Raw genomic sequence first — 13,068 nt, 5'->3', positions numbered from 1 at the left:
CAGGTTCCCTGCAAGTGAACACCAAGGCTGGTGTCCCCCGGGGGCAACAGTTGGCCACGTGTCTGGTGAGATTCCTAACTAAAACACAAACTTGAAACCCCAGTGCCCATAATGTCCATGGTTTGTCATTCCTAGTGTCAGAAGTGTTGTGGATTTTTGTTAAAAGGCAGATGTTTCCTGGGAGAGGCGGCATACATATTAATTTTTTGGCCTGATTACCTTTCACTTCCCTGTTTCTATGAGTAGAGTCCTTTTTCATCTCTGTGCCTGGAACTCAGGGCATGCTCTGGGGCACAGCACTCCCCTCCCCCCAGCCTGCTAAAATCCTATTCAGCATGCAAGGCCCATGTTGGACACGCCACCTGACCTTAACCTCCTGGAGCTTCAGTGTTCCTGCCTGCAGAAAGCTGACCTTAGGGCAATACAGGACGTGTTTTATTCGGTCCTGCAATGCCTTCTCTGCTGATGGGCACGCCCGGTGGTCTGCAAATTTGATTGATTCCACTCATGGCACCGCAAGCCCCTCTGGATGCCTCTAGCCTTCCAGCCACCTTGCCCGCCTTCAAGAGCATCCAACACAGGCAGGCAGTCCAGGGCTGCATTTCCACCGGCCACGCAGTCTTTCACCTACGGTTAATGTGATACTGGGTAGAAAGGGTTGGCGCTTGCCCTTCCACTCGTGGGGCGCTGAGAGTAGCTTAGTAACAACACTGCGGCCTCTTGGTTAGTGCACTGAGTGCGCGGACCCTTAGGGGAGACAGAGCTTCCTGGAATCACCCGGCCAGTCTGAGGGCTGAGGCTGGGCATTGCCAAGCACGCTGGCTGAGAGCCCGCCTGCCCGCTGGACAGAACCCCCTTTCCCCTCTCGGGACCAACGTGCTCCCTGGGGAGCAAGCTCTCCCTCAGCTTCGCGGGACTGGGGCCTGAGTCTGGGCCATTCAGCGGGACTACCACGTCCGTCCGTATGCCCGAGGTGGGAGGGAGGGGACAGTGGGTCCTGGAAGACATCCCGCCGCTTACGTCTCCTCGGAGTCCCAAGCACCCGAAAAGCAGCGACCGAGGCCCAAGGGACCAGCCCAGCCGGATGTCAGGGGCAGGGCCGTCCTGGCCCAAACTGGCGGCTCGACCCGGCCCCGACTCCGACTCCTTACTCCCCAGTCTGGAACACAGAACAGGGAGGAGTCTGAACTGAGCTCCTGCTCCCGCCCCGGCCTGGGCCCGGCCCCTCTGGTGCCACTGCACCTCCCTCACTCCCTTCCTGGCCCGGCCCCCGGCCCAGACTCGGCCCTGGCCCGGCCCAGACCCGGCCCTCTGCGGCTCCTCTGGGCTCCAGGTTGGCGCAAACAAAGCCCTGATTGACTGCCCGGAGGGGCGGGCCTCGCCGCGGGGCCGCCTCCTCCCCTGCCGGCCCCGCCAGGGATTTGCCGGGAAGGGCGGGGGTAGGGGGAGACTCCCGGGGGGTGCGCAGGACCGTAGGGGCCTGCGTCCTGGGTCTCGGTCTCGAGAAGATTGTGCCCACCCTTTGTCCGAAGCCCAGGCTGTCCCCTTCAGGTCGCCCCCCCACAAGCCCAAGGGTGGGGGGGACGTAAGGACTCCAGAGGGCAGGGTGGGGTCCCTTGCGGGCCACCTCTTGTCTTGGGGTCCCCAAGGCCATTCCAGTTGCAGGAAGGAGGGAATGGGAGCGGAGAATGGGCAGAGTCCTCCCTAGAGACGCGGGGTTAATCAATGCTGGTTCTGGAGACTTCGGGAGGAGGGGGCAGCAGACAGTATAGTTTGTGCTCTCTTTTCTCTATTTTACCTCTCCCTCTCCTGGGCATCTGGACAAAGAGGACAGGATTCAGTAGTTTGGAAGGGCAGTTTGGGGGAGACAGCGGCTGCTAGAGTAGTAGGTAAGGGAGTAAGAGGAGGAAGAAGGGCTGGGAAGAACGAGGCTGTAGCGGCTGCCTGTTGAGGGAGGAAGAGGTGGGGGGGGAGGAGGGGGAGGAGAGAAAGATGACATGGGGAGAGGAGGAGGGGGGGTTGGACGGGGGAGGAGGAGGAGAGGGCTCGAGGGACCGTCTGTCGCGGGACAGGCTGGCCAGCTGGGGCGAGGAGCCGGGAGGAGGAGGCAGCGGCGGCGGCGGCGGCAGCAGCAGCAGCAGCAGAAACAAGTACCAGCCACACAGCGGCTCCTCCAGCCGGAGCAGCCACAGTCCCCCGGCCGCGATGGCGCTGCAAAGCCCGGCGAGCGAGGAAGCCAAGGAGCCCTGGCAAGAGGCAGACCAGGAACAGCAGGAGCCGGTGGGTAGCCCGGAGCCCGAGCCGGAGCCGGAGCCTGAGCCGGTGCCAGTGCCCCCGCCCGAGCCCCAGCCGGAGCCCCAGCCGGAGCCCCAGCCCCTGCCGGACCCCGCACCCCTGCGGGAGTTGGAGTTTGAGCCCGAGCCGGTGCACGAACCCGAGCCCACGCCCACAGTGGAGACCCGCGGCACCGCGCGTGGCTTCCAGCCTCCCGAAGGTGGCTTTGGCTGGATGGTGGTGTTCGCTGCCACCTGGTGCAACGGCTCCATCTTCGGCATCCATAACTCCGTCGGGATCCTCTACTCCATGCTGCTAGAGGAGGAAAAAGAGAAAAATCGCCAAGTGGAGTTCCAAGCAGGTGAGTGGCCCCATGCTTGCCACCCGGCACTCTGAGCAAGGGTGTCTTCTTCGGCTACCGTCGACCCCATATCTCTTAGTCCCAGACCCACCTACCAAGGCGCAGCTCCGATTCCGCCCCTCGCCCATGACTCTGCTAAGGCGTGAGCTGCAGGGTTCTGAGCAGCCTGGTCTGTGGAGATGGGCACAAGGCGTCCCAAAGGTGGGAAACTGGGACATTCATTGATCACAAGCAACCAGTGAACTTTTTTTGCTCCAGGACAAATCCAGATGCACCTCTGGGATTTGTTTAAAGTACTTTGCCCGTGTGTGCTGGGAGAAAACAATTTGTTGGATTTTTGAAGGGGAGGGGGGGTGAAATCAAGCGAGGAGAGAAAGTGGGGAGGCGGGGCAGGCTGTGCAAGAAGCGTGCTGCCGCCGATCACCGCAGCAGCCCCAGTTCCTTTCGGGGAGCGGAGGTGTTTTCTGTCAAAAACACTTTAGGAGTCCTGGTGACTGTTGGCTCAGAGTGGAACACATGGCTGGCGTGTGTATCTGCAGGAGGCAAAGGGGAGGGATGGAGGGAGGGAGTGTGAGTGGGGATGTTGCGCGCATCTCTTCACTCTCCGTGGTTACGGCCCAGCCAGGCCCTACCAACTCTGCCGCCCGCCCATGGGTAGCAAGCAGATCTCCGCGCCTTCAGAACTGAGCCCCAAAGCCTGCAGGGAGGTGGCCGGGCGGGCTGGGCCCTGCAGCTTCCCTCCGCGCCGCCCCCAACCTCAGCCAAGCCCTCGCTGGCGCCCCAAGCCTTCGTGCTGTCCGCTGGGTGCCTCTTTCGGTCTGAAGCCCGAATGCTGGCCCTGCGACTGCTGCTGCTGCTTGGGGCCGACTGGGTCTCTCCCTAAGACCAGGAGAGTGGCGGTGGAGGGCACAGCCCTTGCTCTCGGGGTCTGTGACTCAAAGAGGCGTGCGCGCTCTTGGCCTTGAGGCCGCCTGTGAACGTCTAGAAGTCAGAGAAGCCATTCCGCTTTGTCAGCAAGCCACCGGCGAAGCCCCCAGCTGTTGTGCTGAAAGGTTTCGGGAGGCAGCCGTGATGTCCTCGCCAGCAAGGCTTGTCCCTCTCGTGGCTCCTCAGGACAGCTGGACTCACACCCCCACCCAACCCCGTTTACCCGCCCCAAGTACACAACTCAACGCATGGCTTTTCCGAGTGTTGCCCTGAGGCCCCGGCGCCTACTTCTGCTGCCATCCGAGCTGCACTGTTCAGTAAGCGTAGGAACTTTGAATTCTGGGGCAAGCACCTGTGGATTCTCCAGGGTGCTTGGAGAGCTTGTCTCACAGCTCTCGACCCAGGACTTGGTGTTAACAGCTTCACTGGACTGCCCTGCAGAAAGGGCTTTAGGGCTCTTGGGGCCTCCCACCTTGTGACCCATTGGCACAGCTCCAGCGTGCAGGCCTCACCTGAGGAAAGCTTGAGTGTGTGTCAGTAGCTGTTAAGGGCAGTCTCAAGACTACCCAGGCCTCCTGAGGCTGGAAAGCAGGGGTCCCTGGACTGTGTGGAACCGCTTCTGGAAAGAAAGGTCGCTACTACACTCACCCCTGGGACCACCATTTTCCCGCTCCTTTGAGGCAGTCCAGGGACTCTTGGGAAGGCAGCCAGGGTAGGGCCTCAGGCTGTTGCCTAGGTTACCTCAGGGGGCACCTGCTGGGCATTGCTCTGTGGTTGAAGGCAGGCTGTTGGCCTTCAAGCTCAGTGGCAAAGTCTGGGGGTGAATCTTGATGGCGAGTGGGTGCAGGCTGGGCTGAAGCTAGGCCCTAGCCTTTCTGGGGTGCGATCAGGCCTAAAACTAGGGCCTCAGGAGTGTGTAAAAAACTTGGAAAAACCACCATTTTACCAGGAAGAGGTTCACTGCTGGGGAACAGACTTCAAAGTAGGTGATCATAGGGGACTCAGGGGGAGGGCTGGCTGAGACTTTCCGGTCAAGACCTCAGAGTGCAGCAGTGTGTGCGTGTGTGTGTGTGTGTGTGTAGCAGTCGTGCAGTGGTCTCTGTAGAGGTGTGGCTGTTGTGTGTACTCTGACGTTGACCAGGTCCACTGAAGGGCTGAGGTTACTGGTTTAAATTATGTAGCCTGTAGGTCAGGAAGTGACAGAAAGGAATTTTCTGTGTCCCCAGGGTCTCAGAATGCTTTGGCCTGGGTCCTTGCTGTGGTGTATCTTGAATTCACTGGAGTTATTTTTGATACTGGAGGCTCTTCAGAACACCTCAGTTTTTATTTTGGAAAAGCCACTAGCACCCTACCACATTTGAGAGCTTCCAGAAAAATCTCAGCCCTCAGCACTACCTTTCCCAAACTCCTCAGCTTTCCCAAGCAAGCTTTTGGATCCTGAGATTCTAGACATCTCAGCCTGCACACACTTTCTGCAGTTTATGGAGAATTTCCCAGCATTCTGTGTCATAGTCCTGGTGCCTCAAAGGGATGGAAGTTGGCTGATATCTGTATTAGCCAATATTTGCCCACTAGCCAATATTTGCATCAAGGAGGTTGGTGCATTGCCCATTTTTATTAATGTATGATGTGATTTCTATCTCCAAAAATCTATGAATTTAGTGTTTGGAGGCACCCTTAAATCCCAGTTCTTTTTGTCTTGGCCTAATAGCAAACAACCCTCAAGCTATGCTGATTGGCTTAGTGAGTCTAAGGTTCTGCAGATGATTGGAATGGTTGTGAGAAGCCCCAGAGAAAGGTAGCTTTGATGTCTTGGAAATAACTTCATGTCAGGGGGCCTGTGAGCATTGGAAAAAGCTTCAGGAGGTAGAAGGAAAGTAAAAATCAGGCCATACTAGAGCAAGCAATTCACAGTCTTTGTGGACTCTGTGATGTATACAGCTCTGTGGTGTATGTAGCAGTATATCTTGTCCCCTCTCTTAGCCTGTTTTGGAGGGAAATCAACTTTCCCTAGGTCCTAGAGCTGGAAGGACTGACAGGCAAAAGTTCCTGAGAATAGAGCAAGTGACCAAGGTCTGATTTAGCGAAAAAGATCAGGAGAGAAATGAGCCTATACTTTGGTTGCAGATATTGTGGGAAATTTGGCTATTCCCCAACCCAGACAAAGCAGCAACCAGGACAGGCAGCAACCAGGCAATTTTGTGAGATGTATAGGCCCGGCATAGTCTTCTGGGATAATAGGGAAGCCTTTTGGAGAAAAGAGGGTTAAGAGGAGTAAGGCGGCATTGGTTACAGGCCCCAGCCCACTAGTGGAACCCTCGAGTGAATTTGGAGCTGGAGATCAGGGCTGGGGGTTCAGGGGATAAGACAGAATAAGCCGGAGCTGCTAATATTGGCTCCAAGCTTAAGTATTTAAAAAAATGTTAAACTTCATTTTATTTATTTTAGAGGTAGAGAGTTAGAGACAAGGAGAGACACACAGAGAAATAGAGACACAAAGAGACCTCCTGTCTGTGTTTCACTTCCCAAATGGCCCCAACAGCTGAGACTGGGCCAGGCTGAATCCAGGAGCCAGGAACTCAATTTGGATCTCCCACGTGGATGGCAAGGAACCAGGTATTTGCGCCATCACCTGCATCTCCCAGAGTGCACATTAGCAAGAAGCTGGAATCGGGAAGATAGCTCGGATGTGAAACTAGGCACTCTGACATGGAATGTGGGCATTGCAAGCAGTGTCTTAATCACTAGGCCAAATGCTTGCTTAAGTCTTTTGGAGTAAACCCTGCACTTTCTACCCTGACTGCCAGTCTAGTACTGAGCTGTGAACTATGATAATGAGAGGAATTTTTTATTAGGCATTTTATAAGCATGGCTCTTGTAAACTCCTAAGGTGAGAGGTCTGGGTTAGGGGTCTTACCATCAGGGAAAGGGACAATAGTCAAGAAGGTTCACTACTGGACACAGATAGTTCAAGCTGATGGGGTACTCTGATGGAGACAAAATTTTTCTAGGCCTAGAAAAAGCTGGTCCACTCTGCCTTTGGATAAACCAAGAGTCCCAAGGATGAGTGGGACCAATGGCAGAGTAGGCTGTCTTCCTCATCGCCATCCTAGGGCTTTTTCATTCCTTGGCTCAGTGTTTCACTGGGATAACCACTAAATTGCTGACTTTGGGATTAAGGTATCTTTTGAGCAAAACTGCCGATCTCTTGATTTTGACTCGAGGCTTTTGCCTACCATTCAGCAGAGCTAGATCAGGTTGGCTTAGAACCTGCTCTGGAGCTTTAGGCCATAGGGTCATTGGCCAGGCATCTTTCAAGTCACTCTGCTGCCTCCTTCCAAGCAAACTGGATCCCAGACTGCCATCTTGCCTCAGACTGGAAGGGGTGAAAAGCAGAGTTTGGAGTATTTTGATGCCACCCAGATGGGATGTTTTTTGAGCTGGGGTAGCTGGCTGAGTCTGGATCCTTGACTCACTTCAAATTCTCACTATAAGGCTACAAAAAGCAAGACCTCAGACCAAAACTTGGACTTCCAAAAGCTGGTAATCTCAGTGATACCATTTAGGTAGTAGCTGGGGGTTACACAACTTGTGCCCCTGACTTGCTGTGTGACTTTGAGCAGGTACTTTACTTCTCTGTACCTCAATTTATCAACCTATAGAATGAGAGGGCTTAAGTACATGAACTTCCTAGCCCTGCCATTCTATTCTTCTAGAATGATGGGATATCTTGTTCTCCATTCTCATGATATACATTTTGACTCATTCAGAGAAATGAAAATTTGTTAAGCTGCCTGAATGGGGGGAGGATGGACTGGGAGGAGATCTAGAAAGCCATATAGATATTATTCTCCCCATGTCACTTGTATTTAATGACTATGGGTCTACCCATGCACAAGGATGTGGCTAAAAAGCCCCATTCCTTGTTATCCAGGATGTAGGGGCTACTCTGGGTCTATAGCTGCTTCTCCCATAATTCTCTGCTCGGCGTAGAACTGGGCCTCCAAGGGAAGCCCTCCAACTTGGCCTGCTACTAGCTGGCAGGGTGGGCCTGACTGCTGCTGTTTCCCAGTATTTGAATGTATTCCTCAAAAGCATCAAACTGCAAACATTTCCTCAGGCCTCAGTTTGGATCTCTCTCCTGGAATTCAATTTCCCACAGCTCACTCTCATTTCTCAGAAATGCGTGGTCAGTGTGACCTTTGTTTGCTGTTGCTTCAGGCTAGAAGACTCAACAGAGATTCCAAAATGCAATGCAGAGGGCTCAGATTGTGTGTGGGGGGTGCTTCAGACAGGACATCTTCTGAGCTGGCTCTGGGGTGCTGCTTGGTGCTGTGGTGGACGGGGGGTGGGGGAGGGCTGCTGACTGTGATCCTGTAGAAGGCCCTGTTGGGAGTCCACAAGCTCTGGTCAACTTCAGCTTCACTCAGGGCTTGGCTGACAGTGTGCCTACTGAAGTCCAGGAACAGAGCACTCTCCCCTGTTCCTCCAGATTTATGCTTTCTTGTCATTGGCAATATTTCCTCCAGCCCCTTGAAGAATAAACAAGCAGCTGGAATGTCAACATTTGCAGAAATGCACAAAGGATGCAAACTCAACCTTTGGAGCCGACCAGTTTCCCAGGGGGATGCACTGCTTCTCCTGCCAGCATCTTTTTGTTTGTTGTGTTACATTTTGAAAAGGAAGAATCATTTACTCTTTTCAGATTGTGTAATGATGAACTGGGATTTCCTGTCTTGAAAAGAACTATCTCACGTGGGGATTAATAAAGCCTGGAGAAAAGGCTTCATTATCAACACACACACACACTCACACACACACACACACACTCAACCCCCCAAGCCATAGATTATGAATATTGTATCTGAAAGAAGTCTTCTCCCATCTGTCTATGGAATCAGGTTTAATGTCACAGAAGCTTCTGGAGGGGCAAGGGAGACTGACATGGAGGACTGAGACCAGGAAAAAGTTGCAAGGTGAGGGTGACGGAGTGAACATTGCCCGCTTGGGTTATATCTCTTGACCTGGATCCATTTGCAACTCCCCCAACAGTGGAACTGGGAAATGATGACTGCAAGTTTCTACCTGTCTTCAACCTCTCAATATTCAAAGGTTGCTGGCAAGAGGATTTAGGCCACCCCAGCCTTCTCTGGCTTTGTGGGTAACAGAAGACTAAGCCGAGAGCCATTCAATCATTTGCCCTGAAGGAGGGTGCTATAGTTGCTAATGTGAAATCATTTGGCACCTACTTGTGGGTGGGGAATGGGGCCTGTTTCAGTGGCAGCCTTACCCTCCTCTATCCTCTACATTGCTCTAGTTTCCGGGGTTGATGGGAGAGGAAGAGGTGGAACTGGCTGTCCCAATCACATATTTTCTCAGCTCCTCCTATTTTCACGGTGCATTTTTATCACATTTGCTAGATGTGCCACCCCCTTTCCTCCTAGTATTGTTTGCTCTCTTCTCTTCCTTTCCAGTGCGGTAAGAGGAAGGACTGGGGTTTAAGCCCAGCTCCAGGTAGGGGCTCAGGCTCACTCCTACACTTTCTCTTGCTTTCTCTTTCTGCTTACTCTTGCTTGCCACTTTCTGGGTAAAGGGTGATTTCTATGAAGCACTCAAGAGAGTGCAGGCCATCCCCACTGGATTTTTGCAGTAAGATATCTGCTATGAAACAAAACCTTTTTGTGCTTTGCACACCTCCTTTTTCCACAGCTCAGGAGATCATATTGTAGCAAGGTCTTACTTTGTAGTATTCAGCAAATGTCCCAGCCACTTGAATCCTTTCTCTTCAAATTCTCACCATCACTGTTCCTTATCTCCTAGGCCAGCTGAATCCCCAGAGTTTTCAGATTGGTTTGCAGTAGCTCCAGGTGCTCTGGTCCTTTCTATTTTGAGCCCTTAGCAACATTTGTAGAGGGGCCAGAGAAGGGAAAAGAGAGACACTGAGGCCCTAACCAGCATCAAAAGCGCTTTTAGGAAAGATGTGGAAGGGGACGTGAAGTTCCCAGGTTAGTTAATCTCCTGCTTCTGTGTGGCTGAAGAGAAGAGAGGAAAGGGAATGTCGCTAAACAAGCAGTCCCCACACAGTCTCTTTGCCCTGTTTGTCCTGTGGATCTGCCCGCCTACCCTCTTATCCAGGCTGGAAGGGTAGGCACATGCACCCATGTGTCCAGACTTGTGTGTACGTGTGTATAGCTGGGTGTATGATGTCTGTCCCGGCCAATGAACACAGTTGCTTAGAACATGGTGCCTAGGAGACAAAGGTCACAGGTTCAGTCATTTGTTCAGGTCACTGAGTTTCTCACAAAGAGCTCTTCCTGTGTTCACAGCCCATGCTACTTGTGTGAGATTGCCACTAATCCCAAGGGCAAGTGGGCAGAAAAATGAAGACGCATCCCTATAAACCCTCCCTCCTACTGGGGAGAAAACTGCATTACTTGCTGGGATTTCTTTGATATTTAGCTCCTTAATTCTGCCAAATGCCCTAATAGTAATAGTAGTAAAAGTAATAACAATTTCCAAAATTTACTTAACATTTAGCTATTAACTATATGCAAGGCACTATAGTAGGCACTTTACATGTATTAACTCATTTTAGTTCTTTTTTTAAAAAAAGATTTATTCATTTATTTGAAAGTTAGAGCTACACAGAGAGAGAAAAGGCAGAGAGAGAGAGAGAGAGAGGTCCTCCATCTGATGGTTCACTCCCCAATTGGCCACAACTGCCAGAGCTGTGCTGATCTGGAGCCAGGAGCCTCTTCCGGGTCTCCCACGTGGGTGCAGGGGCCTAAGGACCTGGGCCATCCTGTACTGCCTTCCCAGGCCATAGCAGAGAGCTGGATTGGAAGTGGAGCAGCCAGGTCTCGAACCAGCACCCATATGGGATGCTGGCGCTCCAGGCCAGGACGTTAACCCGCTGTGCCACAGCGCCGGCCCCAGTTCTTTTTTTTTTTTTTTTTTAAGATTTTATTTATTTATTTGACAGGCAGAACTACAGAGATCAAGCACTTGGGCCATCCTCCACTGCCCTCCTAGGCCATAGCAGAGAGCTAGATCAGAAGAGAAGCAACCAGGACATGAACCGGTGTCCATATGGGATGCCAGTGCCACAGGCAGAGGCTTAGCCTACTACACCACAGTGCTGGCCCCTCATTTTAATTCTTAACAACCCTATCAGATAGGTACCATTATTTCCTCTACTTCACACATAAAGAGGGCCACAGATGTTAAATAGCTTGCTGAAACTCATATATCATGTAATGGCAGAGTCAGGATTTGGAGCCAGCTGATTGGAGTCCAAAACTCCTACTTTTAGACATCACCCAATAATAATGCAGCCATGAAGAAGCTCTCAAGGAAGACTGCTGCCTAGCTTTGCATTCCTGTAGCCTCCAGGCCTCCTTATGACTAAGGGCTAGAAAGAGATGACCAAGAAGGGGGTTAGTAAGCAGAAGATTGATAATCTCATGATACAAGGCATACTCCTCTCACTCCCCATCCCACTCCACCCAGAGTCTTTGTACAAAGGGTCGTAATCTGTGAATTCAGAAAAACTGTCTCTAATTAGTTGGTTAGCCCTGAACAAGTCATGTAACCTTTCTGGGCTTCTGTATTCTTCTCTACAGAAGGAGCTGAATAGTATTTGTGTTGATAGGACTGCAAAGGGTCAAATGAGATTGCACGTAAGTGAAGGATTTTTGTAAATTGTTAAGTTGTCATTAGTATCCTTTACCAGCCCCTAGAAATGGAGTCTGTCTATCTTTCTGTAAATATTTCTTCCCTACCTCCTACCTCTCCACTCCATCTCTTCCCCATCTCCCTTCTGTATGCTTCTGCAGTTTGCCCCCGGGTGTCCTGTAGCTGAGGACTGGCTGTGTTTTCTTTGTTTCTCAGCTCTCCGAGAGCCCAAGGAGAGGAGGGGCCAGATCCCAGGTCATATACATTCAAGGAAACAAGGCATGTTGAAATATTTACAGCACTTGGCAGGAATTCACAAACCTCCCTAGGAGTCAAGGGCTGAGTTCTGTAGTAGGAATTGCTGGGGGTGGGGGGGTGGAGTTAGGGTGTCATTTCCTCCCGAGGGTCTCTTACAGAGCCTCTGTTCTCCTGCAGGTAGTGAGGAAGAAGGAAAGGGATATTTAGGGTCAGAAGGTCTGGGGCAGGGTACGTTAAGCATAGGAGCCTTGCTTCTTTGTATTCAGTTTTGGAGTGGGCCAGTTTCCTTGTGTTCTAAACAGGATAGCCCCAGAGAACAGAGGCCACAGAAGGATTGTGGCCTTCACAAAGAAGGACTGCAGTAGCAGTTTTGAGCAAGCATTTCGATGGCCATTTAGGAAGCTTCCATTAAGACCTCTTTCCTTGAACTTTTCCCAAGTCAATTCTTGAGCATTATTTTGTGGAAAGATGTGAGACAAAAATCAAAGATGTAACAGGAAAAAGTCTTCTACTCTTGTCTCCCAGCTACCCTGTTTCCCTCCCTAGAGGCCACCAGTGTTATCTGGTGTATCCTTCCAGAGATATTCTGTACATTTACAATTATGTGTATGCATACCCTACTTTTAAAGTACAAATGGTACATGATAATCCACCTTATTCTCTATCTTGCCATTTCTGCTTCAAAATGCATCTTGGATAGCATTACACATTAAGTCCACAAAGTCCTCCTTTTTTTCTGAATGCACCATCTTCCATTATATGGGTATCTCATAATTTATTTGGCCAACATATTACTAATGGTCATTCAGGCTCTTACCAATGAAAATGTTTTATTTATATTTATTTGCAAGGGGGAGAGAGAGGGAGAGAAAGAGAATCTTCCATCCACTGGTTCACTATCCAAATGCCTGCAATAGCCATGGCTGGGCCAGGCTGAAGTGAGGCGCCTAGAATGGAATCCAGGTCTCCTACATGGGTGGCAAGGAGCCAAGTACTTAAGCCATGACCTACTGCCTCCCAGGGTACATTAGCAGGAAGCTGGAATCAGAAGCAGAGCTGGAATGTGAACCCAGGCACCTTGGTATGGGATAAAGGTGTCCTGAGCGGCACCTTAACTGCTACAAGAAAGGCTCACTCCTGTTAGCAATCTTTGACTGTGGGCTGTACAGTCAAATACACTAGATTCAGATAATTTACCACATGGCTGGCCTTGACAAGGTTTTCAACTTGTTGGAATACAGGTCTTTTCATATGTAAAGTACAGTTAATAATAGCATCTATCATTACTGGTATGGAAATTAAATGAGGCATGTAAAACATCAGGCATACAGCTTGGTACATATGAGGGGTCTTCAAAATGTTCCTGGAAAATACATATTATCAAAAAGCTATGCATGGATTTCTAAAATGTTTGCACTGAAATAGACTTATTTTTTAATTCCATTCTTCACAGATCTTTTGAAGTACCCTTGTAGTAAGTGTTCAGGAAGTGTTCATTTGCTCCTTCCTCACAAGCCCTCCACCTCCATTTCAGCTGAGATCGATTCAAGTCAGTAGGTCTTTGTGATGTGCTA

At 51.1% G+C, this 13,068-nt stretch overlaps 1 protein-coding gene across 1 annotated transcript in view; it reads left to right on the top strand.

The window, feature by feature from the left end:
- The first annotated feature begins 2,077 nt into the window (after positions 1-2,077).
- The window catches only part of SLC16A2 (solute carrier family 16 member 2), a 114,635-nt gene continuing 103,644 nt past the window's right edge, over positions 2,078-13,068 (top strand). Inside the window, exon 1 of the mRNA XM_062183559.1 lies at positions 2,078-2,635. Within this exon, the coding sequence (XP_062039543.1) occupies positions 2,206-2,635 (430 nt within the window). The 5' untranslated portion in view covers positions 2,078-2,205. The remainder of the gene's footprint in view (positions 2,636-13,068) is intronic.

The sequence above is a fragment of the Lepus europaeus genome, chromosome X, assembly GCF_033115175.1.
Source record: "Lepus europaeus isolate LE1 chromosome X, mLepTim1.pri, whole genome shotgun sequence".
Lineage (NCBI taxonomy): Eukaryota > Metazoa > Chordata > Mammalia > Lagomorpha > Leporidae > Lepus > Lepus europaeus.
This window is presented reverse-complemented; position numbering and strand designations above follow the sequence as displayed.